General features: G+C 49.9%; 10 protein-coding genes; 5 read left to right on the forward strand and 5 right to left on the reverse strand.

Annotated features, from left to right (window-relative positions):
* Positions 1-574: 574 nt before the first annotated feature.
* Positions 575-1,609, forward strand: FFUJ_13469 (related to Ribonuclease III; the record flags this gene model as incomplete). The annotated part of the gene is made up of 1 exon (XM_023576158.1): positions 575-1,609. One exon carries the CDS (start codon positions 575-577, stop codon positions 1,607-1,609), a length of 1,035 nt encoding a protein of 344 aa, XP_023429351.1.
* An 848-nt stretch (positions 1,610-2,457) lies between these two features.
* On the forward strand, positions 2,458-3,477 carry FFUJ_13470 (related to endozepine; the record flags this gene model as incomplete). XM_023576159.1 has 3 exons in its annotated part: positions 2,458-2,473; positions 2,542-2,839; positions 2,907-3,477. 3 exons carry the CDS (start codon positions 2,458-2,460, stop codon positions 3,475-3,477), a joined length of 885 nt encoding a protein of 294 aa, XP_023429614.1.
* Positions 3,478-4,211: 734 nt separating this feature from the next.
* FFUJ_13471 (uncharacterized protein) lies at positions 4,212-4,832 on the forward strand (the record flags this gene model as incomplete). Its single annotated transcript, XM_023576160.1, has 1 exon — positions 4,212-4,832. One exon carries the CDS (start codon positions 4,212-4,214, stop codon positions 4,830-4,832), a length of 621 nt encoding a protein of 206 aa, XP_023429352.1.
* Positions 4,833-5,126: 294 nt separating this feature from the next.
* Positions 5,127-7,626, reverse strand: FFUJ_13472 (probable NADH dehydrogenase (ubiquinone) 78K chain precursor; the record flags this gene model as incomplete). XM_023576161.1 has 6 exons in its annotated part: positions 5,127-5,244; positions 5,299-7,203; positions 7,257-7,271; positions 7,325-7,376; positions 7,429-7,452; positions 7,512-7,626. The coding sequence occupies 6 exons, from the start codon at positions 7,624-7,626 to the stop codon at positions 5,127-5,129; spliced, it is 2,229 nt and encodes a 742-aa protein (XP_023429353.1).
* A 524-nt stretch (positions 7,627-8,150) lies between these two features.
* FFUJ_13473 (probable FMP40 Found in Mitochondrial Proteome) lies at positions 8,151-10,130 on the reverse strand (the record flags this gene model as incomplete). XM_023576163.1 has 2 exons in its annotated part: positions 8,151-9,077; positions 9,126-10,130. The coding sequence occupies 2 exons, from the start codon at positions 10,128-10,130 to the stop codon at positions 8,151-8,153; spliced, it is 1,932 nt and encodes a 643-aa protein (XP_023429354.1).
* Positions 10,131-11,273: 1,143 nt separating this feature from the next.
* On the reverse strand, positions 11,274-12,304 carry FFUJ_13474 (related to aldo-keto reductase YPR1; the record flags this gene model as incomplete). XM_023576164.1 has 3 exons in its annotated part: positions 11,274-11,983; positions 12,033-12,156; positions 12,239-12,304. 3 exons carry the CDS (start codon positions 12,302-12,304, stop codon positions 11,274-11,276), a joined length of 900 nt encoding a protein of 299 aa, XP_023429355.1.
* Positions 12,305-13,172: 868 nt separating this feature from the next.
* FFUJ_13475 (related to mitotic apparatus protein p62) lies at positions 13,173-14,421 on the reverse strand (the record flags this gene model as incomplete). XM_023576165.1 has 3 exons in its annotated part: positions 13,173-13,922; positions 13,975-14,156; positions 14,277-14,421. 3 exons carry the CDS (start codon positions 14,419-14,421, stop codon positions 13,173-13,175), a joined length of 1,077 nt encoding a protein of 358 aa, XP_023429356.1.
* A 2,484-nt stretch (positions 14,422-16,905) lies between these two features.
* Positions 16,906-19,970, forward strand: FFUJ_13476 (related to cytokinesis inhibitor byr4; the record flags this gene model as incomplete). XM_023576166.1 has 2 exons in its annotated part: positions 16,906-19,351; positions 19,399-19,970. The coding sequence occupies 2 exons, from the start codon at positions 16,906-16,908 to the stop codon at positions 19,968-19,970; spliced, it is 3,018 nt and encodes a 1,005-aa protein (XP_023429357.1).
* A 669-nt stretch (positions 19,971-20,639) lies between these two features.
* Positions 20,640-22,679, reverse strand: FFUJ_13477 (probable nucleolar protein; the record flags this gene model as incomplete). Its single annotated transcript, XM_023576167.1, has 1 exon — positions 20,640-22,679. One exon carries the CDS (start codon positions 22,677-22,679, stop codon positions 20,640-20,642), a length of 2,040 nt encoding a protein of 679 aa, XP_023429358.1.
* Positions 22,680-23,154: 475 nt separating this feature from the next.
* FFUJ_13478 (uncharacterized protein) lies at positions 23,155-23,816 on the forward strand (the record flags this gene model as incomplete). XM_023576168.1 has 2 exons in its annotated part: positions 23,155-23,265; positions 23,316-23,816. 2 exons carry the CDS (start codon positions 23,155-23,157, stop codon positions 23,814-23,816), a joined length of 612 nt encoding a protein of 203 aa, XP_023429359.1.
* Positions 23,817-23,945: the final 129 nt, after the last annotated feature.

The raw sequence follows: 23,945 nt of genomic DNA on the forward strand, positions 1-23,945 counted from the left end.
TTGACTTGACGTCCGATGTGAAGTTGAGCAAAACACTTGATTGGTCAGAGCGAAGATTTAGTGGGTCAACCAAAGGAGTGCCTTGAGACCAACCAAAACTCCGATACCTCCACTCCATTGAAGACATGGGGTGCCTGCGACTAGATTTACAAGTTGGGATTCGATCAGATATCAAGTACTTGTGGAATTTTCTATGGAGTCTGTTATTTCGATTAAAATCCTATTGTTAATACTCATGCAGTGTTTATGAAAAATAAATGTTGTCAATGGCACGAGTGTCAGAAGACTTAACGGCCTTGAGTCAGGGAGCGGAAAATACATTGAGGAGGTAACTTATATAACTGCCTTGGAAAAATAGTATTCGGAAAAGGTCCAACTGAAACTCATCTCCAATAATGTAGTAGCCCAAAGTTGTCTAGGAATTTTCATCACTTATTATGGTTCAGATATCAAGTTTTCGCCAGCTGAGAACGTTCATAGCTGAATTGTGGGTCTTGTCCCTAAGATTTGATGAAACATCGAAAAGCACAGGACTTAGGTTTTTTATTCGCGTCTCATCATAACAAGAATCAATATGTCTAAAAGGCCGAACCAAGATGATCACAGCGTAGAGAATGAGCCACGCAAGCGCGTGCAACTCGTTTCAGAAAAGGTTCCTCTGACTGGCACTATTGCTTCTGTCGCGCCTGGGGTGTCGCGCTGGACCGTGGCAGATATCCCTCCATGCCTACCACCTCTGCCACCGATAAGCCCAGAACTTGAGGAGCAAGTTTTCAGGCATCCTGGGCTAGGATGGCCTAACTATGAGAGGTTGGAGTGGTATGGTGATGCAGCCCTCGAAATGATATCCACAGAGCTTGTCTTTGAAACTTTTGACAGCCTACCCACTGGACGAAGTAGTCAACTTCGTGAACAACTGGTCCGCAACCTCACGCTCTCAGATTATTATCGACAATACGGCATGCAGTATAAAACAAAGATTCCCACGGATATGGGCTCAATGGTGGATTTGATTAGTCGAAGCGGGAGAGACAAGGAGACGATCAAGATCCAAGGCGACGTTTTCGAAGCGTACGTTGGAGCAGTCGTCAAATCAGATCCCCACGGCGCCGCGAATGCCGTCGCTTGGCTCAAAGCACTCTGGGCTGGGACAATCAAGGATCAAATCAGGCAAGCAGAGCAGCATCGCAAAAACGTATTGAAAGGCCAGCGATTTCTAGCTCGATCCTCCGCCACTACAGCACCCACGGAGCAGACAGTCACTACACAAGCTAAACCAACCGTGGGGCCCAAGGCGCCATCGTCGAACAAAGAACGCCTTGCTCGATCAATCGTCGTCAGGGGCATCAAACTTCGTTACGAAGACATGCCTTGCAACAAGAAGGATAAGAACCTCAATCTCCCCTTGTTTACTATTGGCGTCTATCTAGATGGGTGGGGAGAGGCCGGGAAGCTGCTAGGTTTTGGGACGGCTCTCGGGAAGAAAGAAGCTGGCGAGAAGGCAGCGAAGTCTGTCTTGGAGAATAAGAAGCAATTGAAGGTCTATGAAGCTAAGAAAGAGGCTTGGATAAAGGAAGCACGGGAAAAGGAGTCAGCTACTCAGGCATAATGCTAGATAAGAGAATTCTAGAAACATAAAACCGGGGTCACGATGAGATAATAAATACAATACATAGTTCCTCAAATCATAAAATAATTGCCAGTAAATAATAAATAAATCTATAAGTAAAGAAACAGATATATGATAAAAGACGAGAACATTTAAGCTAGAAAATGTCTATCCTCTGATCAGTTGGGACTCAAGCCTAACGAGGAGTTGTTTTATGCTGTTGTGATCATGAAATCAGGCCGAGCTCCAGGCCTTTCCCATGTGAAATGACCCCAGGCCCAGACACATGAGGGTATTGAGGGGAAGCTAGGTAGTTTACCTTACCCCTGGGGAACCCTTTTCTAGTGGAACCGGCCCTGAAAGCACATCCTCCGTGTCCGTGTTGGCGTGCCGTGAAGTGCGCCGAGGTCAAACATTTGCCGATAAACAGGCCTCCGCATGCTCTAGGAACAGATCTATCATCATCATCCAATTGCTTCTGATCGCATTAACTCATCTTAGGTTCAATGACCCTCTTATTTTCTGTCCGAATGGAGTCATAATACACGGCGACTAGACTTCTTTTATTGCCTTATACGTGTAAACTAATTATTCAATCCTTTATTTCTTTCGGTATACCCGTCACTTCACAATCAATTGCGAGCTTCTTATTCTCCTTTCTATTCGGGACCTTTCTCTCTGTGGGGTTCCGTTATCTCGGCCAACAAGCCGCGGTCCGGACGGCTCCAGGTCCGATAAAGGACCCCAGGTCCAAGGTTGAGCTTAAGCTCGACGCAATCGCCACCACCTCTGTCGGCCGCAATTCGCGAGCCGCGAGCCATCTTTCGTCATAAAACATAACCGCCAATATGGCGGACTCAGTAGGTATGCTGCATTTTCCAATTTGCGCCTCATATGGATGTTGTACCACGGTGGCTGACGTGATGATACAGATCGCGTGTTTGTACACGCTCTCAATACCGTCAAAAAGATACCCAAGACTGGCGCATCGAGGCCACCTCCAACCGATCGACTCCGGCTATATGGACTTTATAAGCAGGCTATGGAGGGTGATGTCGACGGTGTAATGGAACGTCCAACAGCCGCCTCCGGAATGGCTTCCGACGACCTACAGCGCGAGAAGGACAAATGGGATGCATGGAATCTGCAAAAAGGACTAAGCCGAACAGAATCCAAGAGAAGGTACATCGAGGCGCTGATAGATACGATGCATCGATATGCGACCACGCCGTAAGCGCTCCCCTGAAGCCCAGCGCAGGTCACGGTACGATCGGGTTACACTAACACAGTCTCCCAGGGATGCCGAAGAACTTGTGTCAGAACTCGAATTTGTCTGGAATCAGATCAAGAATAACAGCCCAAGCTCATCATTATCGTCGCCGCGAGCGAATCGATCGGCCGGTGCATCCCAACCATACGAAGACGCTGCCCAAGCAAGCGATGCCGAAGGCCCTATGAAGGAGATCAGACCGATGAGCGAGTACGACGAAGCGGAACTCCGGTCCCAGAAGCAACTTGAACTCGAGGACGATGATATCGATGGAACGCAAAATCACGATCGAGTTAGTGGCCGGTGGCAGCGAAAGGTCGAGCGTGCCCTGACAACCATGTCTGCTGAGGTAGCTGCGTTACGAGAACAAATTACAACAGGTCGAGAGTGGCGAGCAAAGAAGGAACGCAGCTTACCAGCTTGGGTGAAATGGTTTGCCTGGGTGGCTATGAAGCATTTGTTCGCCGACTTTGTCATTCTGACTGTCGTGTTATTATGGCTGAGAAAGCGCAAGGACCGTCGCCTAGAAGATCTGGTGAGGGCAGCTGTCAGGCTTGTTAGGGAATATGTCCGAAATGTGTTGCCTTCTCGAGGGTGATGGTACGGCAGGGTACGATCCGACTACAGCACCCCTCGAGGTCACTCAGCCTGGTAACGATAATCAGGCGTATATCAACAGGGTGCAACACTGTCTCTCACCGCATTAGGTGGTGGCCATGGCTCTGTCGAACTTTCAAGCTAACCTGGCATACATTGGGCCACTAAGGGCAGATAACTCAAGCTGGGGAATCAATAGGTGCCCCCAGTAGACTTTCTGTCGGGCAACTGAATGATTATTGCTTTCGGTGTATGATCACAAGTATTAGGCGTTTTATGGAGTATGGGGTTATCATTGTATTTGTAACAAGAGAAGCGTGGTCATTTTGCATTTTGGAGTATGTATCAGGTAGATATCGGCATAGGTACTTGGCACTTGTTGTAACTATTTCCAAGCCATTTATCAAGATAAATTAAGACTTTGTTTCATGGCGACTGAATATTGTGTAAGCCTAGCTAGCCGCCCTCCCCCCCTCTCGAAAAAAAAAAAAAAAAGGAAGGCTCAGATCGACAGTTTTTATTACCTACCTATTTTCACCTTCACTTCTGTTAGGTGAGGTTGCCTGCCTGTCATATGCAGGTACAATCACATTACAGCAACCCTCTAATATTCGCCCTCCACCCACCCACTCACCTCCAACAACCTCAGCCTCAGTGCAACACCAACTGCACAAACAGCCACAAAGTTTGCCATGTCTCATCCCCCATTCTACCAAAACACTTAAAATAAAAGCCATGGCGCAAGCTCCTCGACCTACCGCAACCGTTAACCCTCTGATGGGGATTTCAGACCCTGAAGGTCATCCCATCATCCCAAGGCTGATGTCATGCGCGCCGGCCATTTTCTGCCCTATCGGCGAGAACGACAAACTCAAGGATTCTCTCAGCTCTTCCTCGTTCACCAAGCTCGATTGCCTGCAGAAAGAGCTCGATGCTCTGAATACTCACGCAGTCGAAGATCGAGAGAATTTCCTCGCCCTCGTTGTTCGCGAACGTGAACGCATCTTCCAGGAAGGGCGCCGCTTTCAAGCCCTTGAAGAGCTGCAAGGCGGCCAGGTCAACCCAGACGTGCCACTTGGCCTTACATCCCAGGAACTCGGCATCATGGTCGCAAACATGGAGGCTCCAGCAAAGCCAGGTATCCCAAACACGGAGAAGATCCCGAGACCAAATCTCGACGCTTCTAATGCTCGATCATTGCGAGAACGCCAAGCTTACGAGCAGATGCGCAACGTGCTTCATTTTTCGGAGATGGCAGCGCATCGTGAGACTGAGATCAACCATCGCCGAGAGCTCCTCGAGGCAGATATCAAAAAGGAGCAGCTAAGGCAAGACCACGAGCGTCGAGTCAACTAGAATTCGGCTCGTTCACCTGGACGGCAGCATGCCATACCTCAAAGCATCAAGTATGTCAACGGGGCGTCGCAAGTCAACCACGACAAGAAGATGTACATGTTCCTCGCGAACCCGAATCGCAAGCGAAAGTTGCCATGATGAATCATTTGACGAGGTGCACGTCGTAGTGAAGGAATTAGGTATTCAACTCATCTACCCTCAGCCTCCGCCCGACGTCCTATATGTACAGATGCTACGAACTTCCCAGACGCATAAAAACAAAGCAAATATTTCTATTCTTTTGCAGCCACCGCCTCATACACCGTACTCAACCTGGCCCATGGGCTTATCCTCCTCCATGCCAGGAGCCATAAAGTTTGTCCTAGGGTCACCCGTGGCCTTAGCGGCTGAGCAGCGAGCCATTGTAGGAGAGCTAGGCATAATGTTAATAGGGAAATTTACTAAATTCTGAATTGATTTCACATACCTTCGTGAGATAACATCGGTGAAGTAGAAGTTGTCAATAACCTTCTTGAGAGGTGTTCCGGTGACCTGGGCACCCTTATTCTGGTCGACGAGCTGGACCTTGCTCAGAGCAGGGAGAGCGACGGGCTCGATAACGTCATAAGCAGCCAGAGCAGGGCTGATTTCGACCATACGGTCTCGGACCATGGCAACATCGTCATATGGGAGAGGAGCGCCAAGGAACTCACTGGCAGCTCGGAGAATCTTCCAGTCAGTTCGAGATGCACCGGGGAGGGAGGTTGCAGCTCGTGTCATCTGGACACGGCCTTCAGTGTTTATGTAGGTACCAGCCTTCTCAGTATAGGCAGCACCGGGAAGGACAATGTCAGCAATCTGAGCACCCTTGTCACCGTGGTGACCCTGGTAGACAACAAAAGCGTCCTTAGGGATATCTGCCTCGTTCACCTCATCAGCACCAAGGAGCCACACGAACTTGGGCTTGGTCTGGGCAACCTCAGCAGAGGGAGTAGTGAAGCCAACTTCAAAAGCACCAGCACGAGAAGCCTCACGCTGGAGGACGTTGTAGCCCTGCCACTCCTCAGTTCGGAAGTTAGAAGCATGCTTATCAACGAAAGCACCAATGGTCTCGTAGTATGCCTTGGCATCCGCGTGGTCAGTAACACCAGAGCCAAGAATAATCATAGGTCGTTTGGCATTCTTAAGGGTCTCTCCGAAGGGGCCAGAGAGAGCGGACTTGAGAGCAGCGTGGTCGGTACCAAAGTGCTCGAACTCGAATGTGGAGTCCCATGTCTCGCCAACAACACCGATCTCAAGGTCGGATCGGAGCCACTGCTTTCGGATACGAGCATTGAGAACGGCAGCCTCATGCCGAGGGTTGCTGCCAACAATTAGGATTGCATCAGCCTCCTCAATACCCCAGATCTGAGAATTGAAAAGGAAGTTGGATCGGACATCAACACCGTGGGCGATGGGTTGGCTCCCGGTAGGGGTATCGAGAGCCAGGTTCTCAGAGCCAAGCTTGTTGGCCATATCCTTGGCGACGACCAGAGACTCGACCTCAGTAAGAGCACCAGCGATGACCTTGAATTCGTTGCCCTGAGGGTTCTTAATCTGATAAGCACGACCAATCTCAGTGAGAGCCTCCTCCCAATCAGCAGGCTCGAAGCGACCCTCACGGCGGACCAGAGGCATGGTCAGTCGCTGAGTCTTGAGGCCGTCACAGGCAAATCGGGTCTTGTCGTTGATCCACTCCTCGTTCACGTCGTCGTTAAGTCGGGGCAGAATTCGCATGACCTCTAAACCACGGGAGTCGACACGGATGTTGGAACCAAGACCGTCGAGAACGTCAATAGACTCGGTGTGCTTCAACTCCCAAGGACGAGCTCGGAAAGCATAGGGCTTTGACGTAAGAGCACCAACGGGGCAGAGGTCGATAACGTTACCAGACATCTCGGAGTCCAGGTTCTTTTCGAGATAGGTGCCAATCTGAATATCGTTGCCACGGCCAGTGGAACCCATCTCCGGAGCTCCGGCAATATCGTTGGAGAAACGAATACATCGGGTGCAGTGAATACATCGGTTCATCGAAGTCTTGATCAGGGGGCCAATGTTCTTGTCCTCGACGGCTCGCTTGCCGCCAATCTCGTGGAATCGGCCTCGGTCGGCTCCGTAACGCATAGACTGATCTTGAAGATCACACTCACCACCCTGATCACAAACAGGACAATCGAGGGGATGGTTAGCCAGCAAAAACTCCATGACACCCTCTCGGGCCTTGTGGGTCAGAGGGGAGTTAGTCTTGACAACCATTCCGGGCTGTACGGGCCAAGCACAAGAGGCAACGGGCTTCGGGGCCCTCTCAACCTCCACCAGACACATTCGGCAGTTACCGGCAATCATAAGCTTCCTGAAGCATTGTCAGCGATGAATCGATCGTGGGAGGATTCGAGGGTATCGCACTCGTGGTAGCAGTATCTAGAAAGAGTTAGCTAGGCTTTTCAAACTTGGCACGAACCATCTTGACATACCGAGGGACTGTTGATCCCGCCTTCTCGCAGGCTTGAATAAGAGCAGAACCAGCTACAATTCCGTCAATAGGCGCCCATAAATACAGCCAAACAACCCATCATACCTTCAATCGAAACCTTCTTTCCATCTAGCAACGAGGTTAGCCTCTATATCGTTGTCAATGGCTCTATGCACAAAGATGCTCACCAATTGTCAGCTCCACCTCGGCCGGGCGCTGGCTTGTCGTCGCGAAGGTTCGCGAGACATTGACCGCCCGCCGGCTCGTCCGCCAAGCCGAACGTGCTAGAGTATTTCGGAGCATCGTGTCGCCTTGACGGAGGGAAGATGAAAAGGGTTGCAGGGTCGCTGGCGGCGAATATATGCTCAGTCGTTGACGTCTTGAAAGGGAACCTGCTGTTCGGGTGATGGATTTAGTGGCGCTAGTCCGCGATTAATTTACGTTAATGCTCATTGGCCAGTGTCGATTTCTTCCTGCCTCAGGCCACAGCACTGGATCCCACCTCATATTTTGCATTTTGCTGCTGGAGCTTTTTGAATTTTTCTTCTCCTACCAAATTAATTGTACACGGGCACATTTTATTGTAGGTGAGCTTGCGCAACAGATCTACTTCGGTAGAGCTGTTGCTTCAGTCGAGTCTTCCTCTATCTTGTGCTCAAGATCAATATTCACGCCGTTTATGGAAGCATGGAAGAGTAACCAATCTCCATGACCGCTGCCTCTTACCGCCGGTCGTTACATATCACCAACCAAATACTCAGAGTAGTCGTAATATTTTTCATGCATCAAAAAGTGTACGCGTCTCCATTTTGGGCCTATGTAGTCATCTATGAACTGCAGCTGCATTGCATAGCTCGCTCGGTCTTTGGGGGATCATCTGTCCATCGAAGCTCCTCATCTTTATCGCCATTGTACGTCTTTCCATTGAATGTCTCTCCATCCCAGCGATCTTCAAATGGGTTGAGAGACATGTGCATGACGCGGTTAAGCACATCTCGCTCGCCACCCTTCTCGACGCGTTGGATGAGCTCATCAAGGATCCAACCGCGAGGAACGAAGTTGGGGTTCACTCGCTTCATCGCCTCGATTCTGTCACCGTCTGTAGATTCTGAGACGTTCCCTCCCCCGTCCTTCCAATCTTCGATGATACGCTCGCGCCAGCTTTCAAGCCAGATCTCAAGACGCGCTCTGGCATCCTCCTCGGAAATAGTTGTTGGGGGCCCTTCTTTGTGGAAGAAGACAGACGCCTTCTCGTTCCGTGCTTCTCTCGTAGCGATATCCTGCAACTTAAGCTTGCTGAGACGACGAAAGAAGTGGTGAAAGTCAAGTTCCAGGGCCTCCAAAGTGTCGAGAGCCTCACTGAAAAGGATATCAAAGTCAGAGTCCTTGTGCGTCTTGAGACCCAGACGAGCAGTCATGAGTCGTTTGTACTCTGCGAGGAACACTGCCTTGTACTCTTCTCCAGCCTGTGTAATAAGCTTCTCGGCCCTTGCCACTACTTCAGCCTCTTGCTCTTTGGTAACGCCTTCGTTGACAAAAGTTGTATCGTCAACATTGGCGCCTGCGCCCATGAGTTCACCGATGGCCTCGCCAAAGCGAACGAGGTTCCACCAGATAATGGTCGGTTGGTTTCTGTAACTATAGCGAAGGGTGTAATCATCATGATTGGGTGTATAAGCAGGATCAAAATTGTCCATGAAAGCAAATGGACCAAAATCTATTGAAAGCCCGTAGATCGAGGTGTTGTCCGTGTTCTGTTATAGGTCAGCAGGGGTTCTATTTCGCAGTCATGAGCAACTTACCAAAACACCATTCATAAACCCATACGCTTGCCAGTGGGCCACCACTTTGGCATTGCGCCGTACAATTTCACGATACAACCTCGTAAATCTGTTCTCTTCGGAACCATTTTCTCCTTCGATAGTCTCAGAAGAAACTCCACGCTTGGGATCCAGTGATTTAACAGGCTCTTCAGGGTCTTCAAGTCGACCTGGCAGCTTATCCCAGCCACCAAATACGTCCTCGGCGATGTATGTGGCCAGTTGTCTAATAAGCTTACGGTCTCCTCTAGCTCGAAGGATATCAAAGTTACCAAGACGCAACCACGACTGAGCAAAACGCAGAACGATGGCTCCCGGCTCAATGGTCTCTCGACGAACCTTTGAATCTGGCAGAAGCGTAAGTGATAGCGCTCTAGTAGTGGGGATCTTGAGGGCATTGAGTGCTTCCGAGACAATGAACTCTCGGATACTGGATCGTAGGACCGCCTTTCCATCAGCGAACCGTGAGTAGGGTGTCATGCCAGCACCCTTGAGTTGGAGCTCATAGCGCTCACGAGACGCAGGGTTGGTGGTCTCAAAAAGAGAAATGGCCCTGCCGTCGCCTAGTTGGCCAGCCCATTGTCCGAATTGGAAGCCTCCATAGCACTGGGCCCAGGGATATCCTCCCTCAAGCTTCTCTTCATCCCAGCCATATAACTTGTTCCCAGCTACTAGCTGCCTAAAGTCATCGGTGGACTCTTCACCAGACTTGATTCCCAAATCGCGCAACGCAGCTGGGCTGATGGCCAGGAGCTCCGGATCCTTCTGCTCGGCTGGCCGGACCCACGTGTATACGGCATTGCGAACTTGCCGAGGTGTAATCTGATCTCGAGGAGTTTTGTGGGAGTCGGCAGGCGTTGGGAAGATGGAATCGGCAGGAAGAGATTCGGTCAAATGCCATGACTTGGGAAGATCCGCAAGTGTCGCGCCTTCGTAGCTAGACGCCGGCGATAATGCGCCATTGCCGTTAGAAATATGGGCAGCCATTTGTGCGAGTCTTGGTAGATGTGATGCTGGTGGTGAGCGCGGGACAGCTCTACAGAGGGCGTTGCGACAGAGCATCAACGGCGGGACGTTATGTTTAGGGAAGAGATGGATTCGTAAGGAGCGTGTAAGGATTTGGAATCACCTATGTAGACATTAACGAAGGCGACATTTCAATGGTTCATAGCGATGTGACGGTGTTGGGCTGACAAAAGTGGCAATTACTGACGGTTATCATCGTCTATCTTGACATCACCTCTAGTTTCCGCTCCGGGGCCTCGGTGCCGCCCTAGGGGAGGAAAGAAAACTCAAGACCTTAACCCTAAGTGATAAAAAGATTTAGGTAACTTTACATAAATTTAGGATATCTTTTGCTGAGTTTATTTTTTACACCTCATCTCAAAGTCCGGTGTTTTCTTGCCCCCAAGGCCCCCCCACGATCCAGATCTGGCAGGACTGACTGTTCGGTAGAGCAGGCCCCGGTTATTCGGACGCATGTAAGACGGAACCGGGCCGCCATTCAACTTCATTTACACGATGTAAGAGAGTATGTGGAATCAATATGACTCCGATAAATCAAAGTAGTTTTAAGAGCTGCATTGGCCGACCACTTGATTAGTCTCTTCACGTTGGCGAGCTACCCTGTATCTTCAGCTAGTCGCTGAACATGGTGCAATTAGAACGATATGAACATTGCTCTGGTGTTCATAACGTATTAGAATCGAAATGAAAGCTGAAAGAGGTCTCAGTTGGTGGTTACCACTCGTAACCAGTCCCTATGGGTTTTCATTATATGAGCGAATAGACCTTGGTTCATCATTGACACTGCTTCTCTGAGGAGTTTGGGTCATCCGTATAGAAACGCCCTATCTATCGAACTCCTAATCCCCCAGATCGAACTTTTCAAATGGCGTGAAGGAGATGATGTGAGAGACCAAGTCCTCCTTTTCTATAGATAGTCTGTCAGAAAACTTAAAACAACCGAGACGTACTTCAGATATCGGAACCTTCCATCAAAGTTAAGCCCTAAAACTAGGAGCTTATTAAGAGAGATTTTGATCATTATATTGATTGCAACTCGCCCAGCTAAAACAAGTGACTATATCTATCTGACACGAAACGACAAACAGACCACCAAGCCTTCTCCTAGGACCTATCATTCTCATCAAACTTGTTCCTCCAGAACCCACGGAAATGCTTCTTGGCACCGAGTCGAGAGATCTCAGCAATCTCATCCTGGGTCAACTTGAATTTAGGTAGCTTAGCCAAGTATCCCTCAAGTCGCTCAACCTTGTTGCTTGTTGTAAGCGCAATGATGTCTTGGTCAATGACCCATCGAAGACCGACTTCACTTTCTGTCACGGCGTACTTCTCAGCCAACTTTGTGTAGAAAGGGTCGACAGGTCCGCCCCTAGCAGTAACAATAGGAGTAAGGGGCCCGTAAGCAGAAACGGCAATGTTGTGCTTCTTGTGAAAGTCAACAAGATCGCCGTGCTGGAGATACGGATGGTACTCAATTTGGTTGATAGCAGGCTTGATCTTGGCGGTCTTGAGAACAGCCTCAAGGTGCGACTGGAGGAAGTTGGAAACACCAATAGACTTTGCCTTGCCAGATTCCTTGATCTGCTCCAACTCGGCCCAACGCTGCTGCAGGTCCTCATCGGTTTCGGCAAACCAAGGGCCGTGAATCAGGTAGAGATCCACATACTCCAGACCTAGCTTCTGGAGAGAAACATTGAAAGAGTCAATAGCAGACCCCTTCTTCTCAGCAGGGATCTTGGTGGTGACATAGAGCTGCTCCCGGGGAACACCGCCAGCCTTGATGGCTTGCCCAAGCTCCTCTTCGTTGCCATATACTGTAGATTTGTCAGATGTGGCCACGGCGTGATACTTTGTTCTGCTCACCCTCAGCTCCGTCTAGATGGCGATATCCAGTCTTGATAGCCTTGGTGGTGATGTCGACTACATGCTGGTCGAGTCCACTCTGGGGATCTTTCTTATACTGAGCTGTTCCCAGACCGAAAGCTAGCTAATGATTGTGAGTGATGTTCCGTATCGAAGATGATTTGGTCTGTTCAATGTTCTCTCGGAAATAAAGAGGATAAACTTACAACCGGAATCTCATTGCCGTCATTGAGTTTGTAGGTGGGGACATCCTTCGTAGCGACACTGCCCATCTTGGTGGTATTTCTCAATTTTAGTGAGTGAGGAATGTGTTTCAGGTATGAATTAGTCAAATCTCCAGAAGCTCAGAGTCTAGAGCGAGAAAATTGGTATGAAGAAGGGTGATTGCCGCGGAGAGCATGTACATTGCCGCGTTGGTTTAAATAGGTGGTTCCCCTTCCTTGTACCGATACTTGATCTCCTCCCCCACCCTCGGGTTTGATATGGTGACTTGCGGCGGTACAATTCCGTGATTTATGACGATATGTATGAGGATGGGGTAAGGAGGAGGTGAGTTACTAAGTAGTATGTATTGCCGTATTATTAATATGGAGTGGGTTGTAGAATCTACGCAATTGTAACCACCATTATCGTGACCAAACGTCTAAGAGGGTGCTCTGGACTTGGCTGGGCATACTCGGTAGTAGATGATAGAGCATTCGAACTTTGTTCTGAAAAGCTCTTGAGAGACACATTTTATTTGTTAATAATGCTCCAATTTAAAAACACTCATAAGTTGTTAGATACTCATTGCTGGTATGTATTCTTTATCCTGCCCACCTTGGGATTACGTTTTGCTTTTGAGTTACGCTAGGCCAGTTTATGTCACTGTAATGCTGCGTATGCTCAATACAGAAAAGACGGCGGCAATTCGTTACATCAATGACGACTGAATGCATACGAAAGGCGTGACCTCATTTGTTCGTGGCCGGTCTTGCAACTTGGTATGCTACCTTAGTAAGGTATGAGGGTGAACTATACGTATATAATAGTGGCTTGCCGATACCGGCCGCGCAACAACCAACAAATGAAATACATATACATAAACTTCGGAGAACACAATGCACAACGCTATACCAGCGAACTGTCATCAGTCATCATTCACAGCTCATCGTCAGATTCAGTGTCACTCCCTGCAGGAGCGGGCACAGGTGTAGCCTTTGCCGACTTCTTTGTCTCGAACGGGAGAGCTCGCGGTGGCGGCGGTCTTTCGCTCTCTCTGGAAGCAGTCTTTCCTCGTGAAACAGCATCTGGCGCTTTGTTCTGCTGAGGGGGTCCTGAGTCAAGCCCATCGTCATCTTCGTCGTCACTATCGCCGGATGCTGTCGCTTCTGTGGTGTTTCCGGGATCCGTATCCACGGCCTCCTGCTTAAGGTCGACGCTCATCGTGTCAACAGCATCATCCTCGTCTGATTCTTCAAGTCTTCTTGACGCGGGAGCCTTCCTTTTCGACGCCCTTGACTTGCCAGCTTGACGAATAGGCTTCTTTGGTTTCGGTTGCTGAACAGAGGCTTCGACAGCCTGGGAACGCTGAGATTGACCCGCCATGCTAGGATTTGTTGATAATGTGTTTAATACTTGCTGCTGTTCACGAATTCTGAGCTTCTTCTCGTTGAGGAGATCCCTGAACTTCCTTAGCAACGCTGTTTCATCCTCTTCCTTCGCTTTGATTAACTCTTCCAGCTGTAACTGGAGCTGGGCCACAACAGCCTCCGACTCGGAGGATTTTGCCGACAGGTTTGCCGCAGTTTGTTTACTTGAGGCAGAGGCCTCGACCGATGCACCACACCAATCGAATAACTCAATGGCCTCATCTGGATCATGATCGAGGATGATTGAGCCCAGACGTTGCTAAGACGGTTAGTAAAAAAGACCATGTTTTAAAATGGCATCATGGCCTCACAGTGATACCCTGTATGTCCTTTCGAATGGTGATTGAGATAGACTTTTCGCTCTGGACCGTGGCTGTGGCTTGAATATCTGGAAGGGGTACATGCTGAAACAAGTCTTCGAGAATCTGCTGCCATTCGCTCTCTGAAGCAGGGCAATTCTTCACACGGAGAGACACGACCTTATCATGTTTCACTATCAACAAAGTCAGACTCAGGGATCAAAAAGTTGACCACGTTCGCGCCAGTGCTGGAGATTGCAGACAAGGGTCTCCCAGAGTGCGATACTGGAGGGAGGGTTGACGGAATGACTTACAGGATGCGACGTAAGGTTCCTCTCCTTCAGTACCCACCAGCTTCAAATCAAGTTGCTTTGAACCCTTGGGTGTGGCTTGTAAAAGGACAAAGGAAGACTTGTCGTCACTCCGGGGGAACTTGAGGACTCGAGCTTGAGAAGCCATTGGACAAGATAGGTCCCGGTAGAAAGGGTCCAGTGAGACTCGTGTGGCTGTCGAGACCTGGGGTTCAGATTGAGGCCGGTGGAATGATGCCAGATGACGGGGCGCCTCGGGAAGAATCTTTGATGAAGCGTTTTAACTCCCTTGTCAAAGAAGCGAGTGAGACACGGTATACGGGCCGAGGAGATCAGCGTTTGAAAGCTGGCTTGTTTGAGGAATGGGGGCTTTGAATCAAGTATCAAAGCACGTATCCGTTTGGAGCTATATATGCGGTCTTGGCGAGATTCGAGCGTCAAGGGAATGTCTGATTAGAGAAGAGTTGAGAATGGCAAAAGAGCGATAATATTGACGAGAGTATTATATAGAGAACCTTAACCTGGGTATCGGGTTTGCTCCGTCAGCTTCTTTGTTGTTGTGTAAGCTTGTTTGTTGGTGGTGCTTGGACTATTTCTCTTTGAGCGATCCGTGAAGCTCTGCTTATTTTTCTTAAATGTATATAGAAAGGGGGCTTGGGCACTGCTCAAAAGGTCGTCCCAGAGGCGGGAAATGATAAGAGAAAAAGAGGAATCCTTTGGTGTTGTTAAAGTTTACGTTTCTCCATGTTATTTAATAAGTTGATTTGGTGTAGGCAGCCGTTCCACTTGGAGCCATTCGCGGAATGCATTCATGTACAATGAAGCGGTTGGCTGCAGGCTGCAACTCATTTTAGGCGAGGCCTATTCAGGGCAGCTCTAGCCTCTAGGCCCCTCTGAGCCACATGGATGGATCCGCTTCAGGAACATGAGGTACCTACTGTGAATCAACCTCGGCCAGTGTAAAGCTGGGGCCAAGAATTTTGGCCTTGTCTGGTTAGTTAGTTTACAAAGTGTTGACCCTTTGATAATCCTTTAGATCAATCTATCTATCAACAGTATACATACCATTGTAAAACTCAATATCTGCGAAGTATGAAAAAAAAAAATGTTGGCGTTCTTCGTAACCGTGACCCATTCCATAAGTCCAAGTCTGAATGTACCAGTCCCGTAAAAGAGCCTATGGATATTTGTGTCTTGCAAGACGCATCTTACAGCTGGAACATTTACTAGCGGCCTTCCCTCGATGGGCTTCAACTTCAGAAATCTCAGGCATAAGATCGTGCCTAGAACTGGCTGGTGGAGTGAGAAGCCGGTATATCGACGAGACATGTTGGAGGGAGGTTAATCTATGCGGGACAGTGGCATGGGGACGACGAGATTATCATCATCATAATAGCCAGGGGTGTGTTCAGGTTTTTAGCTTTGTGAGATCACCCAAGATCGTCCAGGCACGCCAGGCACAAGATATGGAGGCGAAAAGCTGGGAAAACAAGCTGAATTAAGCTGACGGAGCTGGCTCTTAGGCAACCAGCCACCAAACGCAAACTGGTGACGTCCTGAGAAGAAAACTTCGACTTGTCGCGACTATGACGCGTGAAGGTTTGGCCAATCGGGCGGTTCCCCTCGCTTCAAACGGTTCTGCTTCCATAGGCAAGAATCCCACCTGCATTGCTTTCGCAGCTAATAAACTGGTTTGTGCAACAGCAGTCACGTGTAACCACTCCAAACCTGCCTCCGGATTTTCCTTCAAAGGTCTGGTCACATTCTGGTCCGTCCAGGGGAGTCCTTTTCAGGTGTAGCGCCTGTAAGCATTCGGGCGTAGTGCTTAAATAGCGCAGCAGCCAAGAGCTGACCACTTGTCCAGGTGTCCTGTGTGGAGCCACCTCTAGCGAAAACAGTGCCCAGCAACTGATGGCTACAGTGGATACGTCCCTTCACAGCTAGCGGGGACCACCTCCAGCCACGCTCAGAGTTACCCCCCAGCCTTCCATTTCTCTACCAAGCTGGAGTGGACGGGAGTGGAGTGCAGTGTGATTCACAGAGCACCTCAGTCACCCACCAAACCTAGAGCCCAAACTAAACAAACCAATCCACCTCATCCACCGCCGACCGCATTCCTGACCTTTGCATCCTGTCTCGCACGTCACCCTCTCGACCATCAAAAAAATCCTCACCTACAGATATCAAATTCGGTTTCCCTCTTCGAACGAGCCTTTCCTGTGTCGATCTTGGTTTTTGTTTGTCCACCCGCTCGCAATACACGGCGACTTGGCGACGGTTTTCTTTGTTACTATTATCACCACATTTCGCTTCGCTTCTTCTCACACATTTGAATACTTGATCAGCGATTCGCACAAAGCGACTATAAACGCATCTGCACCATTCGCGAAGCCCTTTCCTACGATTCGTCGATTTTTTTTTGTCTACTTTTCTTGACGCAGCTTTCTCCTCAAACGTCACATTGTCACGCTTGAAGGATATGCTATTGTATGCGGGGAACAATTGCCATTGACAATAATGACTACACGCAATTGACATCGCGTCTCCAACAGCCAGGCCAACCAACACGATTTGCCAAACTTTGGCCGAAGCATATAGATTGCGTACTACATACAGCAGCACATTCGCTACCATGGAGCCCTTGCGACTTAAGCCCAGACAGCCCATCGAGGCCGACATAGAAAATTGGGACGACGATGACTTCGTGGTAGAAGGCGACGATTTATCCTTCCGCAGCCCATCTACTGCCACAAACAATCCTTCGCGACCATCTTCTTCAAGACGACGCGATTCTGGGTCATCCCACTTTTCATTTAGATCTGAGCTTGAAGGAGAAGAAGAGCAACATGTCCATATCCCGGGAGATGACGAGAAGTCAACGCTGGATGCCATCGCCGCAGCCCAAAGTGCCGGCATCCCATTACCATCAAATGTTCCATCTTCTGCTCTCATGGGAGGTACTATCAAACGTCTCGGTGGACGAAAGATTCGCAAGATCATCCAAGACGATTGGGAGAACGACATAGAGATCCCTGACTCTTCACAGGGCTTGAAGATGAAGAAGCCAGAGCCACCCAAGTCTCCCGAGACCTCGCGACATGTCAGCTTTGGATCTACACATACTAGCCCTATGAGCTGGGGCAACTCACCCCCTACTTCTCCCTTTGACAAAGTCAACCGACGTGAGTCTACTCAATCAATCCAGTCTATACAAAGCATGCAGTCTATTCAGTCTGCCACAAGTAGTCTTTCTGCCGCCATAAATCTGGATAGATTTAAGGACGCTGATGACGACGACGACTTTTTTGGAGACGGAGGAGATACTATTAGAGCCTCCAAGAACCGTCAACTTCCAAAACCTGTTTCTTTTATCACACCACCTACTCCTCAGAGAGAAGCCAAAACCTCCAACCCGGAGGATGATTTCGAGATGGATCTTGAGCTTCCATCAGACGGAAAACTTAAACTTTCCACCAGAAAGGAGATCCCCAAGACACCTTCCAACCAGTCAGAGGATCTGGACTGGGGAGAAGGAAGCTTGGGCACTCGATATGGTGGGACCAGGCGAGACGCTCGCTCTGCCCGAAGCTCGGCGGCTTCTGCGCTTAGCCCAAGTGTGTCAAGTTCCATCACTGCTGAAAGTGAGGATGAAACCTTTGATGGACTTGTCCTTCCCCCAGGGCCTGTCAACTGGACTGAGAGGCTTCAGCAGAGGCGGAAGAGTCGATCGCCCAACCGCATCTCTGAAGAACCTATTGTACCCGCAAAGACGATCCCAGCAGCTGAGGCCGACAAGCCTGATTTTCTTGACGGTCTTGACCTCGGCGAAGGAGATGTCTTTGATTCGAGCAAGCTCACTCTACACAAGAACGTGAGAGTCAAGGAAACACGACCGGCGAGCCCTGCTCGACCCAAAGCGGCAGTGTCGCTCACATTTACACACAAACCACTCAGTTCAACTCGGATACCTCGGTTGAACCACCATGAGCGAACACACTCAACATCACTGGAGCCTGTCTCTGAGAGTGGCGGTCCCATCCCGCAGCGCACTCGTCGCTCTCATTCTAGATTGGGTCACTCATCCCAATCCTCTATCGTCAGCCTGCCAACTCCCACTACAACCTCGCCATCTCATGGACTGCCGCCCACTCCACGCAGGAGGGAGGTTAATCTTCGCACCTCTACAAATTCACTTCGAACTGAGCCGACAACCACTAGTGCTCAGCTCCTTAAGCAGAAACGCTCCCTACCTGCAATTCGTGGACCGGCCAAGCAGCCTTCCTACCGTCATGAGAGACCTCCTTCAAGGTCGGAGAACAATCGACCATCGTCTGCTGTGAGGCCAAAGACTCCCACGGAACGTCAGCGACATGGAGCGACAGATAGCCCGGCAACCGTCCGCAAGTCTCATCTGCCATTTCTGCCTGCCGGCGCTTCTCAGTCACAGTCCCAGCACGTTGCTACAAAGCAGACTCGCGGATTCCGTCGACATGATTCAGACAATTCTATCAGTTCTATTGACCTCCGCCCTAACTCTCGTACACTTTCCCGATCGACAATGCGATCGCCCAGTCCGAACCATCGTCACCGCGCCACTGCCGATACTTGGGAGCGTCTGAGCAAGCCAAAGAACAAAAAGAACTTCGGCGATGGCCACGAATTGGACGGCTTTGATGATTTGCCCACATCTAAAGAAACTGAGACGAAGTACCTGAAGCAACCGACGAGCTCAGGACCAAAAGTTGCTTTGCGTAACAAGCTGTACCAAAACGTTCTGCCAGACAGGAACACTACTATGTCTCCATCAATCCCTCCTACCCCTCGACCATCTTTCACTCCTCACTTTGCTCGTGACACTGCTGCAAGTAGAATTGCCCGGGAGACTGCGCTGGCTCAACGGGTACCTAGCAGTGGCCCGTTGACGCCTCTAAGCTCCCAGCGTGTCGCTCACCTCTCATCGCGAGGCAATCTGACTCCTACCATCCCTCAGTCAAACATTCGATCGAGAAAGCACAAGCGACCACAACAGACCAAGCCACACCTAATCTCAAACTTGAACAGTGGCAAAGAGTCGAAGAGTCAGTTTACCAGACCTCGCGTTGATACTATCGCTAACAAAAACTAGTGGTGAATGGTATGTTCTACAATGCAGATACCTACAGATGGGAAGGCAATGAGAACGCCCTCAATGTTTTTGAACCCCCTATACAAACACCTACTCAGGCTGTTGTCTCAAGCAACACCCGCGAGAAGGAAACGTCGACACCTCGTCCTGCACTCATTACCAATATTAGCGCGACCAAGGGCGTTCAAGTTGTCGGTGGCATGGTTTTTGATCCACAGAACATGTGCTGGCTTAAACTTGATAATCCTGCTAAAACTACCTCTGAGACCAGCGACACTATGGATGGCTTCGACGCGCTGGACGACGAAGACGTTTTCAAGGATATCCCTGACTTGGAAGATAACACTGCCGACGATGAGGGCGTCCAGGGTCGCGTTAGCGATATCAAGGATGAGTGGCTCGTCGGCGAAGAATTTGACGTTGGGCCTGAATTCATCAGGCGACAGCGAGAAGAAGAAGATCGGTGGAGGAAGAAGTGCGAGAAATGGATCGGCCGAGGATCCAGAGATCGCGAAACTTGGCGTTGGACGATACGCGAGCTTGTCTCACAGTTTGACGATTTGGCTATGTGAGAAAACTCGAGCCTCGCGGCTCTTTACCCTTCTTCGGCATCACTGTTAAGCAACAACTTGTAATACGCACACTCACCATGCCGAGCAGTTGTGGATACACACAATATGGCAGTCACCTACACGATTTATGGAACAAACAACTGATGGTCATGAAAGGGATTACGGCTGGATACCCCGGGTGGTTTGGGTCGACATGACTCAGTCTGGTTTTTTGATATTTTTGTTGCACTATTTTGTTTTGTTTTTCTTGCCAGCGCCAAAGGGATATTGATGACGACCATGTACTATATGGCAAAAAAGGGTTGGGCTGGCTTTGGGTTCTGGGGAATGATAGAAAAAAATGGCGGCCAGCGGCAAACCCCCTTACGGCTGGGAAGCTGGGCTATTTAATGACGAGATGAACTTTACGACCTGCTTTATTACCCACAACATTCTTTTGTTCATTTCTTTTGTGGTCTAGTTAGATTTTATATCAAATGAGATGCCTATAACAGAACGAGAATGCTCCTTGCAGTTGAAACTGTTGTGATATGAATGGACTCCAAACACTTTTGTTTATTATCTAGCGTATAATATAAAAAACCCTCTACGAGAACAACACTAATAGTCGTCAAACTCATATCCATTTTTAGAAAAAGAAACTCCCGCGAATGGTCGAGCAGTTGGTATCTACTTCTGCTTCGTCATCTCCCTCTCCTTCTTTGCCTTTTTGCTGTTACTTTTAGGATCCAGACCCCTTCGGCGCATGGCATTCCTTCGTCCCTTCTCCATGTACTCCTTATCCTCTTCCTCGTCCCAGCCGCCAAAGTCGTCGTCGGGCTTCGTCTTGCCTGTCTCCTCATCATCTGTGGCGATAGGCGTTCTGTCGATGACCTCGTCTTCATCAGCGGGGCCAGTAGAACGGTCACGAGCGTTGGACGCGTTGGCGGGCGTGGGGCCGATCTTATGGAACTTGGCAACGAAGAAACCGTCCACGTTGTAGGTATGAGGGTAGTATCGGCGGGTGTGGCGCATAGAGGGATCGAACTTCTTGCCCATGTAGCTGGTGAAGCCCTCCTTTCCAAATGCGAGGCCAGCATCGACGAGGCGAACATTGGGGCGACGAGAGAGGGCGTATTGAACGACTTGTTCGTTCTCCTCGACGGTGACGGAACAGGTTGAGTAAACAATGTAACCGCCCGTCTTGGAGCTATGGTTGACTGAGTCGATGGCGGCGAGAACAAGCTGCTTTTGAATATGGGGGAGTTGCATGAAGTCGCGCTCTGTCTTGTTGGTCTTGACACTAGGATCCTTTGCAATAACACCAGTTCCAGAGCAGGGAGCATCGAGAAGAACACGGTCGAAGCCGCCCATAGGCTTGGGGAACTCACGGGCATCATAGTTTGAGACAATGACGTTGCGCGTTCCAAGACGGTGAATGTTACCGATAAGACCCTTAGCACGAGCCTTATTAGGATCGTTGGCCACGACGATACCGGTGTTCTTCATCATAGCAGCCATGTAAGTAGTCTTTCCACCGGGAGCAGCGGCCATATCAAGCACGCGCTCGTTCTCCTGGGGGTCGAGAGCCATGCAGGGCAAGAAAGAGGAGGCAGCTTGGAGGATGTAGTGGCCGGCAAGATACTCAGGAGTAGCACCGAGGGGTACGCTACTCTCGAAGACCTGGAGGCCAACCTTGGACCACTTTCCGACGGGCTCTAGAGTAACGCCACGGTTGATAAGAGCCTGGGCAAGATCACGACGATGAGTGCGCAGAGTGTTTGTGCGAATGACGACAGGACGGGCTGACTCGTTAGCCTCAAAGAAAGCAAAAGCCTCACGAGGGGTGAAGAGGTTGAAGAGCTTCTCAGCGAGATACTCAGAGTAGCCATAGTAAGAGCAAATATCCTTGATAAGTTGTGATGTATACTCGACTCTTGAACGTCCCTCCTCGGACAGGTTGGTGAAGTCGTCGAGGACGCGGATGGTTTCGGTGATTCTTGTTCGCAGAAGTTGCAGGTCAGGGGCTAGGAGGGCGTTTGTCTTCTTTGAGAGCTCATCGTCGCTGTCTTCGTCGGACAGAATGTGAGGCTTGTCTCCGTGGATGTTGGTCTGGAGAGCCTCTTGTGCCATCTCAGCCTCAGCTTCGGCAGCTTCCTCTGCCATTTGAGCATCCAGTTTCCTCGAAAGACCCGCGATGTTGGCGGCTGTGAGTTTCTCCTCGGCGTCGGACTCGTCCTCGTCCTCAGAGAACATAGCTTTCGTGTTCTTGCCTCCAGCATCTTCGTCAGAGTCGAATACAGAGTCATCGTCGTCTGAGCCGAGGAAATCGTCGCCGAGTCCGGCGCCGCCCTCGAGATCTGAATCGCCCTCGAGATCTTCAAGGTCAAACTCATCGTCTATCTCCTCATCGGACACGTCCTCCGGCGCCGGCGCCGGCGCCCTCTTGCTCTTCTTCACCTTGCCATTGGCTTTTGGCTCTGGAGCAGGCGCCGCAGCTTTTGCAGCCTTGGCAACTTTTGTCTTCTTGACATCCTTCTTAGCGGCGACGCCATTTCTCTTGGGCTCGATGACCGTCCTCTCCTTTGTGTTGGTCTTTCGCTTCTTCTTCTCGGGCGCCTCGACGACGGGATCGGCAGGTAGACCTGCCTTGCGCTTAAGTTTTGCAAAGTGTTCCTCGGAAAGGGGTTGAGGAGGACCCTGCTTCTTCATACGACGTCCGACACCCATTTTGAAGTGAAAAGAACAACAATTGAAAGGTTGTCAAGAAATTAGTTCGACCGAAATGCAAAACAGATCTGGTCTTGGTTCTTGGGCCTAGGAAAAGTTACAATAGATCGCGCCCCGCCGAAACTTTTTTCTGCGCGCGCTGCGATTACCAGGGTCCGATAAGCGGCAGAACTTCGTATCGGATCGCGGGAAACGTGCCTTATGTAATCGCTGGTGGGCAGCTTGAGCTTGCTCTGTTGGGTGTGTTCAATGACGATAGTTGATGAAGCTGGCTAGAACCTACTAACTAGGTATTGAACAGTTTCCATTATTGCGAGTTAGAGACTCATAGCATCCTCACTATACTTCTAGAGCCCTATACATTCGAAAGACTCCCTCTACTATCCTCCAACTTTCTCTCCCCTCCATTCATTATCGCCGCTCAACCCCGCCTCCGTCGACCCAGTTAACAGTCCACCACAACGAAGCCATCATCATGTCTGAAATCGCTTTCGCCCAAACATTTCTGGCGTCGCTAGAGTCGCGGCCTATCCGACTCTCTGCCGACCATGTCGAAGACCCCAAGACTTACCCTGCTCGGCCACCTGTACGGACTTCATACTCTTCCTCCAGAACACATGCTAATGCCAGCTCCAGTACATCATCCCCCGCATGCCCAAGGCCATGAGTAAACCCAACAATCTCGCTCCCGGTTCCGAACGAAGCATCACTGTGTCACTCAAGTCGCTTCGTAACCCTCCCCTGAGCATCAAGCTCACTTCTCAACCCCTAAACACCTCAATCCTGGACATCAAGGCCAATATCGAGAAGCAGACAAGGATACCCGCCGCTAAGACTAAGTTGTTGCACAACAAGAAGCCTATCCCTGATAGCAAGATTCTTAAGGATCTACTAGGCGAGACGGATATGTCTATTGAGTTTACGGTAATGGTTATTGGAGGCGCCGCTGCTATTCCACCAGAAGAGCCTGAGGCCACCCCTGAGGCCCAACCCGTAGGCGCCCAAGCCTTACAGACGGGGGCCTTCTGGAGTGACTTGAAAGGATTCTTGATGCAACGACTAAAGGACGAAGCTGAGGCCGAACGTCTCTCTGGGCTTTTCAAATCAAGTTGGGAGTCGAGTCAAGCAAACCCATAGAAGGCGACGATGTTTAGAAGCAATAAGAGCATGACAGAGACACTCGAATAGATAGATGATAAAATGCCAATAGTTGCCACATACCAGCATGCGCTTTTATTTCCCGAGGTACGTACGATACATGGTCAG

This window comes from Fusarium fujikuroi, chromosome FFUJ_chr04, assembly GCF_900079805.1.
Source record: "Fusarium fujikuroi IMI 58289 draft genome, chromosome FFUJ_chr04".
Lineage (NCBI taxonomy): Eukaryota > Fungi > Ascomycota > Sordariomycetes > Hypocreales > Nectriaceae > Fusarium > Fusarium fujikuroi.